Genomic DNA, 27554 nt, shown 5'->3' with positions numbered 1-27554 from the left:
CAGGAAGTTCTGACTCATGGATATTGCAAGCATGGGTAGAAGAGAAAAAAATTAAGATATCACACAAAAGAATGTAAAATTTTACCTGTAGTGATGGCTACAGAGCATATCACAATAGGCATTGACTTTGTGGGGAGGTTGCCCTGAGATCAGCAGTTTAGTGGCACATAACCAGGTGAGAAGGGAGGGCAGGAGGGTGATAGAGATGTTCAGACACTGTGTTCAGGAGCAAAAACCCTGTGGCAGAGGGAAAGTGATTACTAGAAGAAACCATGGGGTCTGAAGCAGAGGGAGCAAAGACCAGAGTGGCATAAGGTTGGGTAGGGTGCATGGGGATGGCTAATGTAAGCAAAGTCTTTTGGAAGTCCTGGGGTTTGGTCTTTATTTCAAGAGCAATGAGAATCCACTGAAGAGTTTTAAGTAGGGCTGTGACTTAATTCTCAGGATTGATTGATTGATTTATATTTATTTTTTTCTTTTTAAAATTTAAATTGAATTAGCCAACAATATTGCATCATTAGGTTCAGATGTAGAGTTCAGTAATTCATCAGTTGTGTATAATACCAAGTGCTCATCACATCATGTGCCCTCCATCATGACCATCACCCAATTACCCATCCCCCCTCCTAGCACCCCCTCCAGTTACCCTCATTTGTTTCCTATAGTTAAGATTCTCTCATGGTTTTTCTCCCTCTCTGATGACTTCCCAATCAGCTTTCCAACCTTTTCCCTATCATCCTCTGTGCTTTTTCTTGTGTTCCACATATGAGTGAAACCATATGATAATTGTCTTTCTCTGACTTGTTTTGCTCAGCATAATACCCTCCAGTTCTACCCACATCAAATTAAATGTTAAATATTCATCCTTTCTGATGGCTGAGTAATATTCCATTTTATATATGAATTGCATCTTCCTTTTTTTAAAAAAAAACTATTTGACAGAGAGAATTTGACTTCTTTGCCAATTTGAATGTCTTTTGCTTCTTTTTGTTGTCTGATTGCTGAGACTAGGACTTCTAGCACTATGTTGAGCAACAGCGATGCAAATGGGCATCCCTGTCACATTCCTGACCTTAGGGGAAAAGCTCTCAGTTTTTCCCAGTTGAGAATGATATTTGCTGTGGGCTTTTTCATATATTGCTTTTTTTTCATATATGGCTTTTATGATATTGGAATATGTTCCCTCTATCCCTACACTGTGAGAAGTTTTAATCAAGAAAGGATGCTGTCTTTTGTCAAATGGTTTCTATGCATCAATTGAGGGGATCATATGGTTTTTGTTCTTTCTATTATTAATGTGATGAATCAAGTTGATTAATTTGTGAAGTTGAACCAACCTTGCATCCCAGGAATACACCCCACTTTGTCATTGTGAATAATCTTTTCAATGTACTGTTGGATCCTATTGGCTAGTATCTTGGTGAGAATTTTTGCATCCATGTTCCTGAGACATATTCATCTGCAATTTTCCTTTTTGTTGGAGTCTTTGTATGGCTTTGGGATCAAGGTAATGTGGATTCATAGAACGAGTTTGGAAATCTACCTTCTAGTTTTGTTTTTTTAAACAGCTTCAGAAGACAAGGTATTAGTTATTTAAATGTTTGGTAGAATTCTCCTGGGAAGCCATCGGGCCCTGGACTCTTGTTTCTTGGGAGGTTTTTGATTACTGCTTCAATTTCTTTGTCTATTATGTATTTGTTCAGGTTTTCAATTTCTTCCTGTTTCTGTCTTGATAGTTTATAAGTTTCTAGGAATGCATCCATTTCTTCCAGATCACCTAATTTGTTGGCATATAGTTGCTCATAATATAATCTTATAATTGTATTTTCTTAGTGTTGGATGTGATCTCTTCTCTTTCATTCACAATTTTATTAATTTGGGTCCTTTCTCTTCTTTTTGATAAGTCTAGCTATGGGTTTATTGATCTTATTAATTCTTTCAAAGAGCCAATTTCAAGTTTCATTGATCTGTTCCACTGTTCTTTTGGTTTCTATTTCATTGATTTCTTTTCTAATCTTTATTATTTCTCTTCTCCTGCTTGGTTTGGGCTTTGTTTGCTGTTCTTTCTTCAGTTCCTTTAGGTATAAGGTTAGCTTGTGTATTTGAGACTTTTCTAATTTCTTGAGAAAGGTTTGAACTGCTATGCACTTCCCTCTTAAGACTGCTTTTGCTGCACCCCAAGGGTTTTGAATAGTTGTGTCTTTATTTTCATCTGTTTCCATGAATTTTTAAAACTTTAATTTCCTGGTTGACCCATTCATCCTTTTAGTAGGATGCTCTTTAACCTCCAAATACTTGAGTTCCTTCCAAATTTCTTCTTGTGATTGATTTCAAGTTTCAGTGTATAGTGGTCTGAAAATATGCAGAGAATGGTGTCAATCTTTGGTACCAGTCAAGACCTGATTTGTGACCCAGTATGTGATCTATTCTGGAGAAAGTTCCATGTGCACTGGAGAAGAATATGTATTCTGTTGCTTTAGGATGGAATGCTCTATATATCTCTGTGAAGTCCATCTGGTCCATTGGGTCATTCACAGCCCTTGTTTCCTTGTTGCTCTTATGCTATGTCCATTGCTGGTGAATGGGGTGTTAAATCCCCTACTATAACTGTATTATTATAATGTGATACTTTAACTTTGCTATTAATTATTTTATATAATTGGCTACTCCCAACTTAGGAGCATAAATAGTTATAGTTGTTAGATTTTCTTGTTGGATAATCCCTTTAAGTATGATATAGTGTCCCTCTTTATCCCTTACTACAGTCTTTGCTTTAAAAGCTGATTTTTCTGGTATAAGGGTTGCTACCTCAGCTTTCTTTTGATGTCCATTACCATGGTAAATTGTCCTTCACCCCTCACTTCCAATCTGGGGGTGTCTTTGGGTCTAAAGTGTGTCTCTTATAGACAGCATATGGATGGGTCTTGCTTTTTTGTTCAATATATTACCCTGTGTCTTCTGATTGTAACATTTAGCCCATTTACATTCAGAGTAACTATTGAAATATATGAATTTGGTGCCATTGTAATATTCCTTGTGTGTCTCTTTGCTTATAGGATCCATGTTAATATTTCTTGCAGGGCTGGTTTAGTGATCACAAATTCTTTTAGTTTCTGTTTCTCCTGGAAGTGCTTTATCTTTCCTTCCATTCTGAATGATGGCCTTGATTGATAAAGTTTTGTTAGTTGCAATTTTTCTCATTTAATACTCTGAATATGTCATGCCAGCACTTTCTGGCCTACCAGGTCTCTGTGGATAGGTCTGGTTGCCAGTCTAATGTACCTGTCCTTGTACATTAAGAACCTCTTGTCTTGAGCTGCTTTCAGGATTTTCTCTTTATCTGTGAAATTTGCAAGCTTCACTATTATACGTTCGATGTTGATCTATTTTCATTGATTTTTGAGGGGGGTTATTTGTGTCTCTTGGACTTGAATGACTGTTTCCTTCCCCAGTTCTTAGTTTTGATTTGCTCAAATATACCTTCTGTCCTGCTCTTTTTTTTTCTTCCTAGGGGACCCCAATAATTTAAATAGATTTTGCTTTATGGTATTGCTGATTTCTCAAAGCCTCCCCCATGGTATTAATTGTTTTTCTCTCTTTTTCCTTGGCTTCCTTTCTTTCCGTCCTTGTGTGTTCTACACTGTGGACTCTCTTCTGCCTCATTTATCCTTGTTGTTAAAGCATCCATTTTGGACTTCATCTCAGTTAAAGAATTTTTAATTTTAGCCTGATTAGATTTTATTTCTGCACTGAGATTCTCTAGTGTCATTTATCCTTTTTTATCCCCCAAGCTCAGCTAGTAACATTATAATCATCATTCTGCATTTATATATTATATATATAGTATATATATAATAAGACCTATTCTAGATCTTATATTTTACTTATGTTTATATTGATTAGGTCTATGGCAGGAAAGTATTACTCCTGGTTCTTTCTTTTGTTGTGACTTTCTCCTTCTAGTCATTTTGTTCAGAGAAGAATAGATGATGAGAGAGCAAAATAAAAAAGTATCAACCACGGGGTGCCTGGGTGGCTCAGAGGGTTAAAGCCTCTGCCTTTGGCTCAGGTCATGGTCCCATGGTCCTGGGATTCAGCCCTGCATCAGGCTCTCTGCCCTATAGGTAGTCTGCTTTCCTTCCTCTCTCTGCCTGCATCTCTGCCTACTTCTGATCTCTGTCTGTCAAATAAATAAATAAAATCTTAAAAAAAGAAAGTATCAACCACAACCCTAGCAAAATACACACTAGGGAAATCTGAAGAGGTTGGAAACCAAAAAAGAAAAGAAAAAAAAAAAGGGAAAATAGAGAAAATATAATCTCCCAGGTGGACAAAACAGGTCAATCCACTTGGTCCTGGGTGTATTTTGGTACGTTTGTTAGAAGACATTAAGTTCCAAAATTATATCATTGATTCTTCTTCTACCCACTTAAGCCCCCCGAAAAAAGATATATATACAAAAATAAAATTGAGTACCATGACAGAAAGCCAAAAATGAAGAATATATCTATAAAATGTAAGTGTAAAAATGAAAATTAAAAAAAAGATCTAAAAACAAAGAGTTGGTAAAATAAGAAATTAGTTGAAAAGGAGAAAGAAGAAAACAGAAACAGAAACAGAAAATTCGAAACTGAAAGAGTAAAATCTCAGGAGAATAAAACCTCCAATTCTATATATTATTTTCCCTAGCACAGGAGTTTTTCAGTTCTGTGTGTTCCCTAGAGTTGGTATTTGCCTGAGATCCTGGGGTCTTCTGGGGGAGGAGCCTGTTGCACTGATTCTCAGGTGTCTTTGCCTTGGTGGAGTTTCACCACCCTTTGCCAGGAGGCAGGGCTCAGTGTAAGCTCCTCTACGTAGCTTTTGTCCCCTGAAACATTTTCCCACTGGTTTAGAGGATGAAGATAAAAGTAAAAATGGGAGCACCTGGGGGCTCAGTCAGTTGAGTGTCTGCCTTTGGCTCAGATTGTGATCTTGGGGTCCTGGGATTGAACCCCATGTTAGGCTCTGCGCTCAATGGGGAGACTGCTTCTCCCTCTCCCTCTGTGGTTTCTTTCACTCTTGTTCTCTCTTAAATGAATAAAATCTTTAAAAATAAATAAAATCTTTCAAAAAAGAAAAAGTAAAAATAACAGGGCCCTGCTCTCCAATCCTGGAGCTGAATGATCTCTGCCCTTATTCTATGGTGCTCCTTCAGGGAAAAGCAGTCAATCTCTTTTGTGTGTGCCAGACTCTGTAGACTCCTTTGGTGCACACCCACACCAGTCCTCCCAGGGAAAGGCAGTGGGGTCTCACCACAGCCCAGCCACTTCCTGTGTCCCTGCTTGGGGAGCGGTTGCTGCATCTCAAACAACCTATAATGGTTGTTTCTTGCTGGACCCCTGCTTAGAGAGCCATTCATGGTTTATGGCAACACCTGGTTGAGAGGCCATTCCAGGGCTTGCTAACTGTAGCTGGCTTCCCTGCTCCAATGCTTGGGAGCTCTGTTGCACTCAGGCACTCCTGTTCTTTCTGTGACCCTGGGAATCCTGAGATCCCCACCACACTATCCTACCTGGTATTCTGCCCCACTTTGCCACCTGAGCACCTTTCAGATAAGGACACCCTCAGTAGAACAGATTTTTAAGTTCTGATTTTGTGCTTTGCCGCTGTATCACTTTCCAGGGCTGGCTTATGGAGGTTCCTTCTCCCTTGAGGTTTACCTTCCAATATATCCCTTCAGATTCATGTCTCTGTATCTCCTACCTTGCAAAAAGTGGTCGTTTTTCTATTTATAGAATTGCAGCACGTTTTCCTTAGATCACAGATTGAATTCATAGGTGTTCAGAATGATTTGATAGATATCTAGCTGAATTCAAGGGACCAGATGAAATGTGGGTCCCCTAATCTTCTGTCATTTTCCCTCCTCTTATTATTATTATTATTATTATTATTATTATTATTTTTGAGAGAGAGAGGGGGGGGTTAGGGTCAGAGGGTGAGAGTGTGAAGCTTGATGCAGACTCAATCTCAGGACCCTGAGATCATGACCTGAGCCTAAACTGAGAGTTGGCTGTTCAACTGATTGCTCCTCCCAGAGCCACTTTCAAGAGTCATTTGGCTTAAAGAGACAGAAGTCTGGTCCATCTTCATTCATGTCGCCATGGAGTAGAGCCCTACATTCTGGAGAACAGCAATAAAATGCCCTGAGTACTTCCATCTAGATTCTAACCCAGTGCTAAGTGGTCTGGGAAGATGTGAACATTATAGGGCTTGGTTCTCCTTCTCTAGGAGGCTTATGATAGAAGTAATACAATAAAAGAAGTAATAAAATGCCTCCTCAAGTAAAAATACCAGTCATCACAGGGTGAGGGAGAGAAATCAGTTGAGATAGTTTGTTCAAGAAAATGACTGTTACACTGAGATAATATCCACAAAGCAGGTTAAAATTGACTCCATCATAAATTTGTATTCTTTAGCAAATTTCTTGAACTGATTTCATGTGTTTCCCCTAGATAATGTGTCTCAATCTCCCAGATTTGTCCAGGCCCATAGTAACCAACTTCATTTGGGCAACTGCCAAGTGAACTAGTTTCAACATTGATGGAGGGATGTCTTTGAGGTAGTGAGTCTGTTTAGAAAGAGGTCTGGTTGCTATTTCAAGAGACAAGGAGAAGAAAGAGTACTGGAGCATCTCTGGGAGTTGGGCCAGATACAGCAGAGAAAACCAGCCACTGTACCCCAGAACCACTTACAACCCTGACTTCAGGCAGGAGAAATCATGTGTAGTTCCACTAGCATGTGCAATGTGGGTTCTTGCCACATCAATTCAGGGCTTATATCAAAAAGAATCATGAAGTCAGCAAAGCCTTTCTTCCTTTCTATCCTCTGTCCAACTTCCCTGTTTGCTATCATTAGCATCTCTATGTTTCTTCCTCCTGAGTAGTTCTTGCTTTCTGAGCTTTGACATACATGAGTAACTCCTGTGGACCTTTGAGTAACCTCATGTATTGTTCTTCATTGTCCTTCTTGTACCACTCTGGCTTCTGCTCCTAATGCTTTAGCACCAGGGGCTTCTTTCAAGTCATCACACTTCCTTTTGCCTTAGGATCTTTGCTCTGGAACCCAGGAACTTAATTAAGATACAAAGAAAAAGAGTGTTTTATAGGGTTTGAAGAAGGGGAATGGAATACTTACTGGTAGCATTTCAGACAACAGATAACTCATAATGCTGACTTGCTTGGAGCTTCAGGTCGAAATTTATGCTGTTTGTTTTCCCTCCCCACAGCTAGGGTCATCTCTAACATGACCCCATGAATGAATGAGCAAAAGCCCAGATGCTCGACATCTCAGCATCAGTATGGTGCTGAAAGCATCCCCTACCCTAATCCTTCTAGCATTGAAACTTTCTTGTCCTAACATGTGCTTAATTCAATGCTCAGCTTGAAAAATGCTTTGACACAGCCTGATGTCTACAGTACACAAAACAAATCTCTTTTCTTCATCAGAGTTACCTAATAACAAGGTGTAGTAATTCTTCTTTGGTGGGTAGGGATTAGATAAATCAATCAAATGATCAGGGACAGTTTATACTTTAGCATAAGACCAATAGTTTTCAAACATGGAATCTTAACCTCCTTAATCAATGGCTATTGGGCCTTGATGTAGGGAACCCTTTAAGAGATTTTATAATTTAGAAGCAAAATTTATATACATAACAATTACACCTATGTAGGTACAATAATGAAAAACCAAAGTGAAGATGAAAACATTTAAGGAGGCTTTAACATTAATTAGACTTATTTTTTAAAGGAAAAGAGGCTCTGGGTCACCTGAGTGGCTCAGTGGGTTAAAGCCTCTGCCTTCAGCTCAGGTTATGATCTCAGGGTCCTGGGATCAAGCCCCACATCAGGCTCTCTGCTCAGCAGGGAGACAGCTTCCCCCTCTCTCTCTGCCTGCATCTCTGCCTCCTTGTGATCTCTGTCAAATAAATAAATAAAATCTTAAAAAAAAAGAAAAAGAGACTCACACATTTAAGTAAGGAATAAGCAAAGATTTGTATTCTGGCAGAAATTTCCTAAATACACCATTCTCTTCTAGGAACAACTGAAGTGTTTCCTGAAGTGCCCATCAGAGGTCTCTCCTTTGGCCCATTTCTTCCTATACCCACCTCATCAGTAAAATTTTCTCTGGTTCTTGTGCTTATGCCCCAATGATGGAGACGATCCAATTGGTAGGACCAAGTTCAAGATTCTATTGAAGAAATAAAAGAATTTGACTCCCATTTCCCTTTTGTCACCTTAACCACCTTGTGTTTCCATTGCTTTGCATTTGCAGAGAAAATCTTCAGGGAAGGGGTTATCATGTATCCTTGGAATTCACTCTCCTGGCACCCTCAGTTATGCCAGAGGCACCAGCAGGTAAGCAGGAAAGATCTCTTGTACATTCATTAACCTCCTTCAGAGATGCCCCTACATGTGTATTAAGGCTGATGCTCTTCTTCATGTTTCGTAGTAAGCATCCCTCCAGAGGGCTGCAGATTTCTTCAATGCCCTGTAGGAGAAACAGACAAAATCATCAGTAGGTGAGACTTTAATGGAAAAAGAGCTGCTCCATATAACATATGCTCTTTCATTTGATTCACAGCAATGTTGTCACTTCCAGCAATATCTGATGGATGTTTTTTTCTGTTGCCCAGAAAAAGGAGTCAAATACACTGCATTGTTTTTTTAGCAGATGAGTTCACCTTTCCTCTAAGGAGGAAATTGAGTTTATATTTCATTTTATTCTCCTTTGTACCCCAAAAATCAATTGCTCTTTTTTCTAGTATTCAAAATAAAGTCTCTGAGTCTCTATAAGTTAAAGCATATCCCTTTATATGAACGCATCCTATATCTACCCACCTATCGTATTTTACAACGTGAAAGATACTTTTTTAGGCTTGGGGAATGTAGCAATGAGTAGGAGAGACACGAGTCCCATCTACATGGGATTCCTGGTCTAGGTTGGGAGACATACATTAAATAATATATTAGCCACGATGTTATTTAGTCACGATTGTGATAAAAGTCACAAGTGAAGAGAAGCAGGTGCTGTAAGTGCAGATGAAGGGTTTGGTCTTGGAGGTGAGAGGAGATTGAGATGAAGAAAAAGCATTTATAAGCCTTGGAAAGTGGATGGAAATTGAGAAGGTGATGTGAGGGGGAGGTGGTGGGCTGGAAGAACATTCTTTTTTTTTTTTTTTTTTTTTTTAAAGATTTTATTTATTTATTTGACAGGCAGAGATCACAAATAGGCAGAGAGGCAGGCAGAGAGAGAGAGAGGAAGAGGAAGCAGGCTCCCTGCCCAGCAGAGAGCCCGATGCGGGGCTCAATCCCAGGACCCTGAGATCATGACCTGAGCCGAAGGCAGCGGCTTAACCCACTGAGCCACCCAGGCGCCCCTGGAAGAACATTCTAAGCAAAGAAAAGGTGGGAAAGGACAGGAAATGGTAAGGGGCAGGGAGTTTTGTAGCAACTGAAGAGAAGCCAGACATCCGGAAGGTGGAAGAGGGAAATGGGAGTGGTGGGGAGTCTGAAACGGGAGCACTGTCCAGAGGTCAGATCAGGCCAGGCCTGGCCTTGTTGGCTTAATTCAAAACACCGGTATTTTCTTTTTCTTCTAATTGTAAAAGTAAGAGAAACTTATTACATCCAGATCATGGGCTTTTAGTGTTTTGTAGGAGGATGTGAATATACCAAGATGAGTACAGATGTTCAGTTCCAGCAGACATCTCTGCTCTTGGTCAGTTACCGTTCTCCGATCCACACATTTATGTTCTTGGACCCTGTAGGCATCTAAGTTCATAACTCTGGGCAAGATGATTGGAGAGTTCCCCACACCCCCGGCATATAAATTATAAAGCATGATAAGGCTCTTGAAGAAATACAGGGGCCAATAACACACAATTCTGGTCTTAAGAACCTTGAAATTTAAGAGGGCAGTAAGGCATTTTCACAAAGAATTAATTACCTAGAAGGAAGTAGGTACACAGTAAGAATTATTTACTATCATTGCATTGTTGACGTTGTTCCCTGAAGGTTCTCATGTCCCTTTAATAAATAGTTGTTGAATAAATTATTCACAAGGCAATGACAGTCTCCAGACTGGAGACCAGCAGTGATAGGAACTGTGAGCTGAAAGACTCTGTAATTACCTGACAATATCTCCAAATGCTTCCAGCATGGGCTTACTCACATATGGCAATCCGTGTTTGGCACACAGTGACCTCACCAGGGGTGCCACCTTGTGATAATTATGGCGTGGCATTGTGGGAAACAGACTAGAGATACAGAGACAGGAGATATAAAACTTAGATCAAAAGAGCAACCTGAAGAAGTTTCCTTCCTCCTATTACTAGATAAAACTCTATTAGCAAGGCAGACACAACCTTGACATTGCATAGTACTCCTGTTCCAGGAAGTTCAAAACTCTTGTCAAAACACTTTAATCTAGGGGGTGCCTGGGCCTTCGGCTCAGGTCATGATCTCAGGGTCCTGGGATCGAGCCCCACATCAGGCTCTCTGCTTGGCAGGGAGCCTGCTTCCCCCTCTCTCTTTGCCTGCCTCTCTGCCTACTTGTGGATCTCTGTGAAATAAATAAATAAAATCTTTAAAAACAACAACAACAACAACAACAACAACAACAAAACCCTCTAATCTTATCTCTTAATCTTCTGCAAGCCCTGTGGGTGCAAATGTTTGGGAAGACCTAAGAGAACTACCTCTACCAAATATATTTATTTTTAGCCAGGTCAAATGGAAGTAGAGGGCTTTCTACCATCTTGAAATACCTACAGAGTTGGAGATAACCACCCCTCCACCATTCTGTCTCTCTCTATATATACGTTTAACTCCTGCACAATTAATATGTTGAGTATTCAGTAAGTTGTAGTCAAGGTATGTGGAAAAAATTTCTAGGATAGGAATAAGAAGTGAGGAGAGATGGATTTTATCCAAGGCTTTCCCTAATCGATCAGATGAAATTCTTGGCTTTTAACCTTTTCTTGGATAAAATATGAATAATAATCTTTGCTGTTTTGATGAGATTTTAAAGATTTTATTTATTTATTTATTTGAGAATGAGAGAGAGAGAGAGAGAGAGAATGGGAGGGCAGAGGCAGAGAGAGAGAGAGAGAGAGAGGAGGAGAGAATCTGCCCCTGACTCTGGGCTGAGAGTGGAGCCCAGTGTGGCACTTGATCCCATGACACTGAGATCATGACCTGAGCCAAATCAGGAGTCAGATGCCTAAGTGACTGAGCCATCCAGGTGCCCCTTGCTGAGAATTTTTTATTTTATTTTATTTTTTAAAAAGATTTTATTTATTGTTTGACAGAGAGAGAGAGAGAGAGAGCACACACACAGCAGGGGGAGAAGCAGGCAGAGGGGTGGGAGAAGCAGGCTCACAAAGCAGGGAGCCCAATGTGGAGCTCAATTCTGGGACTCTGGGATCATGACCCGAACCAAAGGCAGACACATAATGACTGAGCCACCCAGGTGTCCCCCTTGCTGAGATTGTAAGGGACTAACAGGAGAAGAAGGATGAGAAAATTCCACGAGTACATATTTTTCCTTCCTCTGATTATCAGATACAGCTTAGGGAAAAAGGGTGTGGAAAGTCTCTTCTTTGAATATTCTGGAGAGACTGACTTTCAAAGTACTCTCATTTTCTCTTTCTTTAGTGTACATCCTCCTAACTGCCTGTTGGTAAAGTATTTCCAGATATCATTTGGAAATTGCAGCAGGAATTGGATTTCATTGTTGATTATTTTGTAACCTCAGCTCTAATGATATAGATTGATATTAATATGAAATCTTAATTAAGTTTCAACACAACTTGGTTACACAAGTATTATGATTTTTTCTTGGGTATTGCCAACAAACCACATGCAAGACAAAACAAAACCAATCACCAATTCCTAAGTCTTTGGGAATCTAGAAACTGAGTCTTTGGTATTTTTTTCAAGAACTTCAATTTCTCACAATTGTTACACTTTGTTTTCTTTTTTTCCCTTCCTTACCATTCATGTTTTAGAAAGAAAGCAGCCTTTAAAGAATTCTGGTTCATTTTTTTCTCTCTGAAATCTTGACTGTAGGGCTCTGCTCTGGAATGTTTGCAGGGGGCTATTCGAAGTGACAGCCCTTGCCTTTTACCATGGATTGTTTTTATTACTCACTGGTGTTCGATTTGGAAGTTCAGGTGCCCAGTGAACCAGTCATTGAAAAAGGACTGTTCAGTATTACAGGTGGCCAAGACCTGCAAAGAAAAATCTTACATTAGATGTAAAGTGAGCCCAAGTGTCAAATAAAATACTTATTCCTTTAATAATTCAATTGTTCAACAAGTACCTATTTAGTGTAAGAAACTATGAGGAATGAAAAGGATACACAGTGTGTTGTTTCAAAGAACTTATGATTTTAAAAAGTAATAAAACATTTTGCTAAGAAGTTTATACAAGGCAATAGATACAAAGAAGTATGTGGGGCCTGAGGGGCTAAATCATCATCAGCTTTTGGATATAGATGACTAAGTTGTCATGAATGAAGACTCTGGCAGAGGGAAATGGGACTGTAGGAATTTGGTAGAGATTATAGGTGTTAGAATACCTTTTCTATAGGGCACACTTGGAGGACTTCTAGATGGGGAGTAAGGCATTCAATTGTTTTAACCATAGGTTCTGGGCATAGAAGTGCATTTCAGTGTAAGTAGTTTCCTTTGTAATCTATGTATTCTATGAACTTAAAACCTTTATCCTAGGAAGGATTCAAGGGGTTCTCTAGACTGCCAAGATTAAGAACTCTTATAAATGTCATTTTATTCAATGTCTTTCTAAGGTTTAATTCTAGTTGGGGTTGTTGCCATTTTGAGTGTTATTTTTGTGGTTCGATGTCAGTATTTCTCAAAGTATGCGTTTAGCACACCTTGGGATTCTCTAGGATCCTTTCAGGCGATCTGTAAAGTCAAAACCATTTCCAGAATACTTCTAAGATAGAATTTGCCTTTTTCATTTTCAAAGTCTCATTCTTGTACTGTGGAGTTTTTTTTCCCCCCAGAAGCTTCTAAATATGGGATGACATCATCAGTCTGATGTTTAACGTGTATTGATGAGTTTTATTTTCATTATTTTAAAGTTAATTAATAAATAAATGTTTTAAAATTATGTTTTAATTTTAAATATAGTAAATATCAGTGGATATAACCTACATAAACAAAAGTTCTTTGACGTTCTCAGTAACTCCTGAGTATAAGATGGTTTTGTGGCTGGGGCGCCTGGGTGGCTCAGTGGGTTAAGATGGTTTTGTGGCCAAAAAGTTTGAGAATCAATACTCTATGCTCTAATTGAAGGTCCACTTAATTTGGAAATGAGCTTGGGGACCAAAGTGTTATAATGACAGAATTCTCCAGTTAATCATGGCATAGAGAGTGGAAAGCTTAGGAGGTTGAGATATTCTGCACTGATCATAGCCCTGTTAATCATTAACAGCGTGCTCAGAGATCATGCCAGGTCTCCTCTCTGGACCCTTCTATTTATACACTGAAATGAGGTGAATTCCAGGGTCCTTCTAGGTGTAAAAATTCATTTTGTAATTCTAGGAATGCAGATTCTTTTGAAAGACTGTGTCATCTGGGGGAGGGGTCAGTAAACTTTCTATAAGATGCAAGACAAATATTTTAATTCTCTGTCACACTCAGTTTCACTATTGTAGCATGAAGGCAGGCATAGATCATATGTAAATGTATAAGCATGGCTGTATTCCAATAAAATTTTTTTTTATAAAAATAGGCCATGGGCTGTATTTGGCCCTTGGACTATAGTTTCCTGACCCTTGGTTTAGAGAAAAGGCTTTGAAATCAGACTGCCTAATGTTTAAAACTTGCTTTCTACCACGGACTAGTTGTGTGATCTTATACAGTTACTCAGTTTCTTCATGCCTTAATTTTATCATCTGTGGAGTAGTAATAATCATAGCATCTGTGTCATGTAGTTACATGCAAAGCAGTGGACAGTGCCTGGCCCCTAGTAAGCATTCCATAAATATAAATTATTATTATTTGAGGAAACCAGACTCTAAATCATGGCCTCAAGGATCTTCTCCTAGGAACTTCACATTACCTGGGTGCTGAACCATTCCCGGTTCTCCTCTCTGCTCATTTTCATTGGTATATGGCTCATTTGGGTAACATATGTCATCCAGGCACTTTCAAGAAACCTTTCAGAGAATAAAAGGAGGAGGTGATGACTCCTTGGGGTGTTTCAGTTCCTATCACTGGGCTCGTACAACTGCTGGCAGATCTGGTTGAGCATTAGAGGAAATGAAAGGGAAGGAGAGATTCCAATAAAATGGTGGTCCTTTGTTTCCCTCTTTGGAAGCTCTTTGTATATAGAGATGACACACTAGGCTATGATCACTGCAGCATTGGCCCAAGGATCAAAAGATACCTAGGATATGCAAAGTGAGTGAAATTTTGGCTTTGTCATCAGATAGAACTGGATTCAAGTTCTGGTTTGGCACTGCCACTGGCCCTTACCTGCTCTGTAACCTTGACAAATGATTTAATCTCCCTGAGCTTCAGCTCTCTTAGCAGAAAAATGATGGTGCTCTCTACATTACAGGAATGTGCAAGGATTACATCAAATAGGATAATGCAGATAAATCCTTTATCCAAGTGCCTGATGCATAGTAGCTGTCAATATCCTCATTATTATGTAGGGTTTAGAATAATAATGTAAAAGAATGGGTGAGGAATAAATTGTAAAGTTGAAGAGAACTCTTTAGTCATTTTGGTTTTGGGAAAATCTCTTGTCTTAAAATAACTATTAAAAATTCCTGTCCTTCCATTATGGAAGGATTTTGGTGTCCAGCTGGATTGCAATTCAAAAGAACTTGGGGGTCAGATGGAACTCTGTAATTGGGAATTAAACATGTGGAAAGAAAAGGGCAAGATTAGGTAAATCTTTTTCTAAGGAACTTTTCTTATTCAATCAATTCAACTTCAAAAAAAATATTTTCATGGAAATATGTCAGTTACAGAGAATGGGGCCTGTTGTCCCAATCTTCTGATAATCCCAAACAGCTCAGATAAGGAACATAAGAGGATCATTTAGGTTGCAGGAATAAAATATTCTTGCTTTCTTACTTGACCCCATATATGAGCAGTATGGTTCCGAAGATTCCATAGAAAGGGCCTAACATAATGAAATGGCGGATGTAAAAGCTGCTGATCCAGGCAATGTCCTGCAGAGAGAATGACTGACAGTTAAATGCCCTGGAAACAATTTCATTTCCCCTTCACCGGGCTAAGGCTAAGTCTTATGCCTTTTTAGTCAAGGAAGCCACATCTGAAGGGACTAAGCATTTTCATATCCCCCTTTCTATCTTATCTAGCTTTAGAGGATAAGTCAAGTTACTCACTTCCCAACACCTTTGGAAGTACATCAATTGTATGGATTTTATGTTGAAATACAGAGGCACGAAGAGGGGGATCCCAACTGAAAAAGAACAACAGCAAAAAAATATGGTAAGTAAATGAGTAGAATATGACCCCAGTGCAAGACAGCAGGAGTCTACCTTCTTAACATGTCACTTCTGGAACCTTGCCCCTGAGAAGCAATGCAAAGTGGAGAACCACAGCCACATCCTGGGCTCCATGGGGCTCTTTGAGTCTCTGAGGCTGAAACAAGGATTTAGTTCAAGCTCTCTCAAGAAGACTAAGGAAGCTTTGAAGATTTGCATCATTCTTGATAGAGACATCCTAGAAAATCTTCTATTCTGAACTCTCATGCTTTCTCAAGGTACATGGAATCCTTCAGTTTACCACAATCATTGGGATTGGGCCCTGTCACAATATGTCAAGGTGGTAGAAATAAAGAAGCAATATTCATTTTCTGACCAGATGGTTATTTACCTTCTTCTCCCCCAGGAGCAGTGAGGCTGCCTAGAGTACAGTCTGATGGAGTCTCTCTGAGTTTTGACAACTCTGTCTTTGATCAGACTTTAGTTAAAGCCTTCTTTGTTGACTAGATCTCACCATTGGCTTCTAGACTCTCAAATACAAACGTTTAGTACAAATGATTTTTTAAAAAAATTTTAAAATTTATTTATTTTCAGCATAACAGTATCATTATTTTTTCACCACACCCAGTGCTCCATGCAATCCGTGCCCTCTATAATACCGACCACCTGGTACCCCGACCTCCCACCCCCTCGCCACTTCAAACCCCTCAGATTATTTTTCAGAGTCCATAGTCTCTCACGATTCACCTCCCCTTCCAATTTACCCCAACCCTCTCTAACTCCCCATGTACAAATGATTTTGTCTATACCTCACACTGAGAGACTTGAACATCAGGAGCAGAGTTTCTTACTTTTTTTTTTTTTTTTTGGAGCAGAGTTTCTAACAGTGCAAGGCCACACCTTTGGGATGATCCCAGACCCTTATGGTTATGGTTCTGCCTGAGAAAGTTCAGTACCACCAAAAGAATTTACTGTTTGTTCAAGCCAAAGCTGATTATAGGCATCAGACCTTCCTTTTCTTAGAGTATATCTGTTAGAAAACTTACAATTATAAAATCCTTTCTCTGTCTCTTTGAAACAGATTTCCTACAACCCAGAAAAGCCTTTCTCAAGGACCTGGGAGTCATACCTTTAAATATAATTGTCCAGGATAGGCCCTGTCTCCCAGTATCTCTGTAGGGAGGGGGAAGTGGGACCCTAAGCACCAGGACCCTAAGCAGATACAGATGGCCTAATCACACTGACCAACTTTCTCTCCTCTCAATTCCTCTTGGTAATTTCCTTTAGCACACATTTCCCAGTGGTGGAAGGGGGCAGCAGTGGGAATTGACATTTTTGGTTAATATTGGTTGACCAAAAAGCCAATAGACATTTTTGTCTATGTCCTATTGGGGAAACATTACTTCTGGTAGAGAACCACTGATCTACAGGAAATGTTTGGAACCTTCCATGATTTTGTCTTATTTCTCAAATGTGTAATGAGCATATTTTGGGGTTCTATGAAAACTTTCTTTGTTAACTGCCATGAATTTGATTTTGGTTAAGAACAAATCATTTTTAATTCTCTCAAAGAACAAGCTCCCAGTTTTGTTATCTGTTTTTTTTTTTTTAATTTCTATATCATTGATTTCTGGTTTAATCTTTATTATTTCTCTTCTCCGGCTGAATTTAGGTTTTATTTGATGTTCTTTTTCCAGTTCCTTCAGATGTAAGGTTAGGTTGTGTATTTGAGATCTTTCTTGTTTGTTGAAAAAGGCTTGTATTGCTATATACTTCCATCTTAGGACCATCTTTGCTGTATCCCAAAGGTTCTGAACTGTTACATTTTCATTTTTATTTGTTTCCATGTATTTTTTAAAATTCATCTTTAATTTTCTGTTTGACCCCTTCATTCTTTAGTAAGATGCTCTTTAACTTCCATGTATTTGTGTTCCTTCTAATTTTTTTCTGGTGATTGAAATCAAGAAATCGATCCCCTTTACAATTGCACCAAAACACATAAGATACCTAGGAATAAACCTAACCGAAGAAACAAAGAATATGTACTCTGAAAACTACAGAACACCTATGAAAGAAATTGAAGAAGACACAAAGAAATGGAAAAAACATCCCATGCTCATGGATTGGAAGAACAAATATTATTAAAATGTCCGTGCTTCCCAGAGAAATCTGTACATTCAACACAATCCCTACGAAACACCATTGACATTTTTCACAGAGTTGGAATGAATAGTCCTAAAGTTTGTATGGAATCAGAAAAGATCCTGAGTCACTAGGGGAATGTTGGAATAGAAAACCAAAGCTGAAGACATCACAATTCTGGACTTCAAGCTCTATTACAAAGCTATAATTAAGAAAGTATGGTACTGGCACAAAAACAGACAAATAGATCATAGAACAGAATAGAGAACCCTGAAGTGGACCTCACCTCTATGGTCAACTAATCTTTGACAAAGCAGGAAAGAATATCCAATGGAAAAAGGACAGCCTCTCCAATAAATGGTGTTGGGAAAATTGGACAGCCATATACTATGCAGAAGAATGAAACTAGATGACTTTCTTACAGCAAACACAAGAATAAACTGAAAATGGGTGAAATATCTAAATATGAGACAGGAATCCATCAAAATCTTAGAAAAGAACATAGGTAGCAACTTCTTCGACCTTGGCTATAGCAGCTTCTTGCTAGACATGTCTCCAAAGGAAAGGAAACAAGACAAAAATGAACTATTGGGACTTAATCGAAATAAAATATTTTGGCATATCAAAGGAAGTAGTCAACAAAACTAGAAAGCAACGTACAGAATGGGAGAAGATATTTGCAAATGACATATCAGATAAAGGGCTAGCATCAAAGATCCATAAAGAACTTATCAAACTCAATGCCCAAAAAACCAAACAATCCAATTAAGAAATTGGCAGAAAACATGAACAGATATTTCTCCAAAGAAGACATCCAAATGGCCAACAGACCCATGAAAAAATGCTCCATATTCCTTGGCATCAGGGAAATACAAATCAAAACTGCAATGAGATACCACCTCACACTAGTCAGAATGGCTAAAATTAACAAGACAGGAAACAGCAGATGTTGGCAAGGATGTGGAGAAAGGGTAACCCTATTATACTGTTGGTGGGAATGCAAGCTGATACAGCCACTCTGGAAAACAGTATGAAGTTTCCCCAAGAAATTAGAAATAGATCTAGTTATGACCCAGCAATTGCACTACTATGTATTTACCTCAAAGATAAAAATGTAGTGATCCAAAGGGGCACCTGTACCCCAATGTTTACAGCAGCAATGTCCACAATGGCCAAATTATGGAAAAAGCCCAGATGTCCATCAACAGATAAATGGACAAAGAAGATATGATATAGATGAGAATATTACTCAGCTATCAAAAAGAATGAACTCCTGCAATTTACAATGACATTGGTGGAACTAGAAGTATTGTGCTAAGTTAAATAAGTCAGTCAGAGAAAGACAACTACTATATGATTTCATTTATATGTAGAATTGAATAAACAAAACAGATGAACATAGGGGAAGGGAAGAAAAAATACAATAAAATGAAAATTGGGAGGGAAGCAAACCAGAAGAGACACTGAACTCTAGGAAAAAAACTGAAGGTTGCTGGAGGGGAGGTGGTGGGTGGAAGGGATATTTGGGTGATGGGCATTAAGGAAGGTACTTGATGTAATAAGAATTGGGTCTTATATGCAACTGATGAATCACTAAATTCTAACTCTGAGACTTAAAAAAAAATTCAAAGCATTTTGCTTATGATTTTTTATTAGTATCAGAATTATTTAGTTATTGTCTTTCAAGCCTGAATCCACATTCATATCTAATAATATATATATGCATATACACATATGTATGTATATATATATATATATATATATATATATATATATATATTTGTATGTACCTGTGATTTTTGCTTATATTGGGTGCAGCTATCATAAAGGATTTCCAGTGACTTGTGTTTATAAAGTGGGAGTTCAAACATTTGCAGGATTAGTGAGCTTCAAAAGTTGAATAGACATGCCAACCATTCTCCACTGAGAAACTGGACAAAGTACTATGTCTTCAGAGTTATGCTTTTCTTGAATGCTTTTTGATGTTGATGACACTAGCTTAGAAATTAAAAACCCTTTATCTTACAAAATACACTTTGAATGAGGGAAGGTTTTAAGCATCTTTACAGTTGATTGTTTCAAATATTGGCTTTATGTAAAAAAATAAGCATACTAATTTTAGGCTGTTTCTAGTAGAATAGTTTAAATATTCTACTACTAAATAAATTTTGTTGCTTGGACCATTTTAAGTACTACTTTAACAATAAAATAGATACTGACATATATCTACATGTCTCTGTCCACCAAAATATCTTCTATAGCTGTAAGTAGGTCATGGGAATAACCATCTCTCTTTTACACAGAAGTTTAACAGGTGCCTTTTATTCCAGAGATTCTATATTTTCTGGCTGCACTCTGTCAGTCCTTTGGTATTCTTTTCCTATCTCTTTTTCTTCCCTATCCAAATACCACTATTCTTTTCTTCTTGAAAGATGTTTAGTCTTTCAAGGATGAGAGTACCAGATGCAAAATCTCTTGGTTGGTATCCTGAGTTCCATCTCTCTTGAAGCATCCCCTGAGATGCACAAAAAAAATGTCTATTTGCTTTTCCATTTTCCTTTTCAGAGTTTTGCCCCAGGAAACCCTAGATAAGACATGCTGTTCTTCCCAGTCATAAGAGGACATGAGCTTGTCTGTGAGAGTGCAACAGTCAAGCTGTCTGGCTTGACCTGATGGGATGGTAAAGAAAGTGGCTTCAAGGAAACTCACCCATGTGGAAACTCACCCATGTAGAAATACAGGTGCTGCTTTTCATAGTCAATGAATTTGATTTTCTTCTTGCCATACTGAATGGAGAGAGAATAAAACTAAAATAAGAGACAAGACTTCTGGTCATTACACTCAAGGACAATGCCCTCTGTGTGTGTGTATGTGTGTGTGTGTGTGTGTGTGTCTAAAATCTCTGTAGAAAGAACCATCTGGTCAGTTTTTTGGCTATCAAACTTAAAGTACTAGAAGATCCAGAACTGTAATAAGAGGAAATATTGAGGCAAATTTTTGCTTTAATTAAATATGGGCAATTCTTGCATTTGACTACAGGGATTGTGATTAACAAAAATTTCCAGGTGATGGATATCGGGGAGGGTATGTGCTATGGCAAATGCTGTGAGTTGTGTAAGACTGATGAATCACAGACCTGTACCCCTGAAACAGATAATTCCTCATATGTTAATAAAAAAACCCACAACAATTAATGTTAAAAAATTTCCCAAGGAAGTCATTTTGAAACTTTTTGTCCTTAAATGGAGTGGAGTGGTGATCAGAAGGAATATTTCTGATGAATTTTCCTAGCTCATCTTAACTATGGTGTTTAGAATTTTGCTTGAAGCCAGTCTCTATCTCCATCCATTCATCCAACAGATATTTATCAAGTGGTCATGTGATAAAAGATATAGTCATGGCACCTCTTATCTGTTCCATCTTTCCTCCTTTATGTTCTCATCATGGATTTAAAACTGTAATTTACTATTTCTAAAGCATAATGATATTATGTACATCTTTTTTGGGGGGGGGTGGGGGTAATGAGAGGAAGAGGGAAAATCTTAATCAGGGACCATGCCCACTGAAGAGCCTGAAGTGGGGCTTGATCTCACAACTCTGAGATCACGATCCAAAATCAAGAGTCAGATGCTTAACTGAGTGAGCTACCCAGGTGTCCCTACATACAAGTTTTTAAAAAAGATTTTATTTATTTATTTGACAGAGAGATCACATGTAGGCAGAGAGACAGGCAGAGAGAGAGGGGGAAGGAAGCAGGCTTCCTGCTGAGCAGAGAGCCTAATGCGGGGCTCAATCCCAGGATCCTGAGATCATGACCTTAGCTGAAGACAGAGGCTTTAATCCACTGAGCCACCCAGGTGCCCCCCCACATATAATCTTAATACTGTAAATTTTATTCATTTTCTAGTAGTTTCCTTAATTTAGCCTGTGCTCAGCACACAAGGACAGCAAATACCCTGAGGGGAAGTGTAGAGGTAATGGTTTTGTCTCCAATACCTAGTAAACATACAATATATCTTTAGTTGAAAAAAATGAATGAATGAATAAATGAATAAATGAAAATTTACATCTCTATATTTTTTTCTATAGTTCACTTTGTCACAACACTTTGGGCAACATTTGATTCTCCCCCCCTTTCTGTTGATATCTTTCCTCCTACATATAAACTTTTTTTTGTATTTGGATAGCAGGGTTGACTCTTGCTTCTTTACTGTCATAGATAAGAAATATCATGGTGATAATGTTATAAGAGCTATTTGAAGTTACTCCCAAACCTCCAGATATTTAAGTAGTGAGCAGGTGGAAAATTCCTGGGAGATGGCACACCTAGATGGAGACTGATTTTGAGTATCACTCCAAAAGAGGGCTCTATGTCTTTCAGAACATGAACATATGTAGAAAGTTTGGCAGTAAAATGAGAAGGAAGGGAAAGTTCAAAGCTCTTCAGAACCATTTTTTATGTAAGACAACTGAATTTTAGAGTTTAAATAATTTTAAGCAATGCCTTAGGCAGTAGCTTTGAAATTATATCACATAGAACTATAAGGTCTAGGGACATGTCCCAAGAGCAGCTGTAAATCTTGGAGTGGTGAGCTCCATCATTTGTAAAGAGGTAGCATGTGTATTGAAAAGAGGTAGCATGTGTATTGAACACATAGTCCTAAGGAAGGTACTTCTGGAGAGGGTCATCATGCTTCATAAAATTCAGTAAGACAAATCCTTGCTCTGTGGGGATGATTAGAGAAATCAGTGTCAAAAAACTAATGATGTGTTTTATGGTGACTAACATAACACAATTAAAAAAAAGAGAGAAATAAGTGTCACTTTTTTTTTTTTTTTGCTGTGAAGTGTGTAAACCAGGTGATTCACAGACCTGTACCCCTGGGGATAAAAATATATGTTTATAAAAAATAAAAAAATTAATAAAAAAAATAATAAGTGTCACATTTTTGATGATGAGTATAGGAGTCCACAACCATCACAGAAGTCCAGCTTGGTTGTAGCCATTGTCAAAAGCAACTGATTCATGATCACACTCAGAGACCTTTTTTTTTTTTTTTTTTTTAAAATCTAGTCAAAAATCTGGTTCTTAATGCACTTGGAGAAGGTTGGGTCTTCCAAAGCTGGGAAAACTCACTTTCAAAAAGTTGCACGATTTTTCTTTAGATACTGCCAAGTGTAGGCAGCAACTTACAGAGCTATAAACTCCTAAATTCTTTTAAGCAATAGAAGCCTCTTTCTAAGTACCTGGCTCTCAGGATGTATCATTTCCCTTGGAGGAGAAATACCTTTCTTTGATTATCCTTGTACCTTTTCTTTCTTTCTTTCTTTCTTTCTTTATTTGTTTTTTTTCTAAAAATTTTTTTTCCTAAAAATTTTGGTAGAAGTCCTTCACATGATGATTTTAAGTTGAGGTTAAGAAAAAAAAAACCACAAAAAACCAGCAACTGAGAAATTCTGGAATTGACGTTTCCCCTCCTTTTCCTTGTTTAAGAAGTCCAAATTAGTGGTGAGATCTCTCAGTGTCTTACAAAGCATTTGGGCTGTTCATGTATAAATGAACCAAATAAATACAAACTAAAAATACCAGCATAACCTTTTCTAACTGAGCTAGAATTAGTTGAGATATCTAGTTATTCAGGTATTTGTGATTTAATGCTTACTGAATGTACCAACATGTTTTCTCTAAATGAATGTCTCCATATCCTTATTAAACTTTAGAGTCATTGTCAACCTTAGTCACCTGGTTTCATTATCTAACATTATCTTGTGTCACCTCAGAGGTAATGATGGCCATTGGGCAGGGATCTGTCTGTCACCAGGATTGCTCAAGCAGGGTGATGAGTTATCATTTTTCCTGTTATAGGAGGTTGGTTGGATGTCTTCCCGGTCATAGAATCACATGCTCTACATCTCTCTCTATTCATACAACCCCAGTTTCATTATTTCATGTCTCTGTCCTGGGCTTAAAAGAAGGAGACATGCTCTGAGAATGTGCTTGAAGTGGGAACCTCCCACTTGATTTTTCCTGGACAAGATCATAGCTGTTTCCAGGAACCACTTCCAGGAACATTTCTCATATGCTTGGGAATTCTAAACCTACCTTGACAGGTTGTAAATCTCCAACCAGGAAAAGTGGGCCCACATCAATATCTGGGTCTTTGGGGTAGATGTTTGTTTTTACATGATGTTGGAAGTGTTGGTTATTCCACCATTTTGCTGAGAGGCCCTGAGGAGAAGAGACAGTTTATTAGTGGTGAGATTTCTCTTCTGAAATGTCCTTTGTCAGAGTTTCCTGAATGCATCTCTAAAGTCAAAGACATCTGCGCTTCTTGACTTGCCTCAGGCCATAGAATGACTCATTGGACAAAAGCTTTCAAAACCTACAAACAAATAACTATGTGGTCCAGGAGCACAAGTTCAGACTAACACAATTCCTGATTATGAAATTTCATAAAAACCTGTGGCAATGAAATTTTTTTCCATCCCTCTTTCTTTAGGGGGGGCTCCTCATTTGAAAAAATTCTAAAGGTGGGTGGGGCAGAGAGTATTCTTATTTTAGAAATAAAGAAAACTCAGCTGTAAAATTTTAATTAGTTTTGGGGAAGCACAATGGTGCTGGGAATCCTGCTTTAATGAGTATTTCAAAGAACCATGGATCTGTAATGTTTTCTTAGGGGGGCTTGACTCAGAAGATTGATGTTCAGGCTTCAGTGCTCTCATATAAAAATAAAGAATTGATGTCAAGTTCAAATAATCTCTGATTAAGTTGTTTGTGATTTTCTCTCAATTACAGTCTGAACGTTTTTACAGAGCTAAGATTTGGAAGTTCATCGATGTGGTTTCATGTCCTGGATGTATAAATACTGTTGTGCGGTTTGGGTAATTTTCATTCTCTTTGAGGCTCTAGTCCATCTTCAGTAAATGTAATATAATGACATTTACCTCCATTAGTTTTTTTGGGGAGATATGAGATGATATATGTAAATTGTTGGTACATTGAGATCTTCAATTTCTCTTCTTTCCATTACATTAATCACTACAGAAGAATAAAGAGCATTTGTTTTTTTATTGAATTTTTGACCTCTTTCAGTAACTGGCTTATATGTATTTTATATCTTTACTATTCAATATAGTAGCCAGGACCACATGCTGGTCAAATTAAGATTTGACCGGTCAAATTAAGATTTGCTGTATGTGTATAATATTAGATTTTGAGGCTCAGGATGAAAAAAGGAGTCTAAATACCATATTAATGATTTTTCTATTGATTACATATTGAATGATAATGTTTTGAATACATATAAGTGGGGTAATATAGGTACCTTTTAAAATTTGGCTATTAGAAAATTTAAAGTGATTGGTGTCATTTTAATGTGGCTTACATTATATTTCTGTTGGACTATGCTGGTCTAGACACTGACATACCATGTAGAAGGGGAGGGGTATGCTTGAAAATCTGCAAGTGTTAACATTGTCTTTCCATAGTCCTTGGAGAAGAGCCCTCTCTTAGCAAACTTTTCCTGACCCCATCAATCAGGAGAGATACTCTCTTTTCACCTCTAACACCCCCTACCATTCTTAGAGTAAAATCTCTCTTCTTTTATCCCCGTATCTCTCCCCTGAATCTCACGCTTGAAAGGGCAGTCACTTTCCAAACATTTCCTTTTTTCTGGCTCATGATATGTCAAACTCAATGTGTACTCATCAATTTTTATTCCCTCTTCTGGGGCTCCATTGAACTCTGCATTATCCCATCAAACTGATGTGGGAAACAGAGGCAGAAGAAAAATTATTAAATTTCCTTACCCACTGACAAACCCTTGGAAAAGGCAGAGTGACATTCCTCTAGGGACTCAATTACCTCCACCTGGAGGATTTGCTAAGGGCAAATGGCAATCCTAGCCTGACCCACCCCAACCTCTACCAGGCTCCTGAAGTCTACTTTAACAATTCTTTTGAAAACTTTATCTCTAAACACTCCAAGATAGTCTTGACAATCATTCCCAAGCATATGGCCCATTGAAACACATCTAAAGGGTCTCATGACAAAGGTTTTATTACCAATAATGAACAACCTTTTTCCCAATAATAGCCCCTAAAGGTCCTGGAAACCTTGCTTCCAAAATTCCTTAAAGACTTACGCTATCCCTGAACCCCTCCCAACTTACAAGTATATAATGGACCACTGCTCACAGTCCCAGGGCTTTAATAAACCACCATTTTGCACCAAAAGTGTCTCAAGAATTCTTTCTTGCATTGACTCCGGACCCCACCCCACCAAACTTCACTTATATTCTAAAACTCCATCAAAACAGCATACCACTCACTCACTCTTAGAGCTGTGCATTTTTACTGACCCATTCATTATCCATTTTGAAGTAGATCCTATGCACCAGACACTGAGTCAAACATTGGAATACAAAGTCAGACATGATAAAATGGGGTTCCCTCATTTATGAAACATACAACCTTAATAGGAGCAATAAACACACAAGGACACTGTAATAAGCAGTGATTCACTTTCTTAATTAAGTCTTCTGAGAGCCAACATTTTGGACTTTTCCATCAGCTGACTGTAACTTTACAGTCAATGACTATATGTGGAAACTGATAATAGGAGAGACAAGTTTTGATTCATGATAGGTTGGGTAGTAGATCTTGACAGCTCAAGTTTCTGTAGCTTAGAACAATGGTCAGAATAATTGTGAGTGGAATCTAAAGTAGCTAGCTCTACCCTTACCCCTGGGTCTGGAAGTCACAGTTACTGATCCATGGGGATGTGAAGATTATTAGCTGCATGCAAATAGGCTGCCCCATACCAAATGTCATCTAGAAACTACCCTAAAAGTCATTTCTCATTTCCAAGTGAGGTCCTTTCTCCGTGCAGTATAAGGAATCCAAGCCTTGGCCTGAAGCCATTTTTTGGCTTGAATTCAAATCCCTGCTACTGGATGTGTGTGGCCTTGGGCAAAATCCTCATCTGTGAAATAGGTAAGAAGAGGATTACAGGAAATAGCATGCTTGACTCCTCCCTCCCAAATTATTTTCAGATGTAGTCATAGAAACAGGATAGGCCAGTTTCAAGGTAAGTCTTAGTATCAAATATTTTGTCTCTTTGTTCTTATAATATACTTGATTCTTATAGTTTTCAAACTGTGCATACTGGGTGTTGGGGGAGGGGAGTTGAAAGATACACCACAGGGGGTCGATTTGGATTTTGGCATTGCACAAAAATCCAAAATGTGTTTTGGAAAAAGATATTTTGCAGTGTGTTTTCACAAGGGTTTTTTTATTGCTATGAAGACCAGGCATACACATTTGCTTAGTGCAGTAAGTGAAAAAAAAATCCCTCCCCCCACCAAAAAAAACCCAAAACAAAACCCAACTAAGTGTCTGTGCTTTTCCAGGAGGAGGGTAAATTGACATGAAATCAAGTTTTAAAAAACTTAAAGTTGTGATGTATGTAAAGGCCTATTTAGCCAAAGCGGTCCCACCTCAGTTGAACAGCCATTTTGTTGTTTCTGCAGTAAAACTTAAATTGACACTGCCCCCCACCACCCAGGGGAATTTACTTAAAAGCCAGTCCGGGAAACCAATCCCAGGTAACAAAGCCCAAATACAAGGGTGGGTCAGGTCAGGTAGAGATAACAGCCCTAATGCAGAGTTGAGTCCGGTCAGGTGGAGACATCCAATCAGTAAAGTGGGCATACTGTCTCCCAAGCTACCAAGGAGTGTGGGCCTCGCCTTTTGGGTGCCAATTCTTTTTTGTTGTTGTTGTTGTTGTTGTTGTTGTTGTTGTTTTTTTGGGTGCCAATTCTCACTAAGGTGTTAGGCTAGTTCAAATGTTTACTATGGGGTGAATTGTAGTTCAATTGGCC

The 27554-nt window shown here is 38.4% G+C and overlaps 1 protein-coding gene across 1 annotated transcript in view; it reads right to left on the bottom strand.

Moving 5' to 3' along the window:
- Positions 1-8047: 8047 nt before the first annotated feature.
- Positions 8048-27554, bottom strand: part of LOC131822672 (fatty acid desaturase 2-like protein FADS2B) — a 36420-nt gene continuing 16913 nt past the window's right edge. The window contains exons 5-12 of the mRNA XM_059158961.1: positions 23777-23902; positions 20399-20459; positions 15430-15506; positions 15155-15252; positions 14130-14226; positions 12192-12271; positions 10172-10297; positions 8048-8529 (exon numbers count right to left, since the gene is read on the bottom strand). Coding sequence (XP_059014944.1) covers positions 8478-8529; positions 10172-10297; positions 12192-12271; positions 14130-14226; positions 15155-15252; positions 15430-15506; positions 20399-20459; positions 23777-23902 — 717 coding nt within the window. The 3' untranslated portion in view covers positions 8048-8477. The remainder of the gene's footprint in view (positions 8530-10171; positions 10298-12191; positions 12272-14129; positions 14227-15154; positions 15253-15429; positions 15507-20398; positions 20460-23776; positions 23903-27554) is intronic.

The sequence above is a fragment of the Mustela lutreola genome, chromosome 1 (genome assembly GCF_030435805.1).
Source record: "Mustela lutreola isolate mMusLut2 chromosome 1, mMusLut2.pri, whole genome shotgun sequence".
In the NCBI taxonomy this organism is placed as follows: Eukaryota; Metazoa; Chordata; class Mammalia; order Carnivora; family Mustelidae; genus Mustela; species Mustela lutreola.
This window is presented reverse-complemented; position numbering and strand designations above follow the sequence as displayed.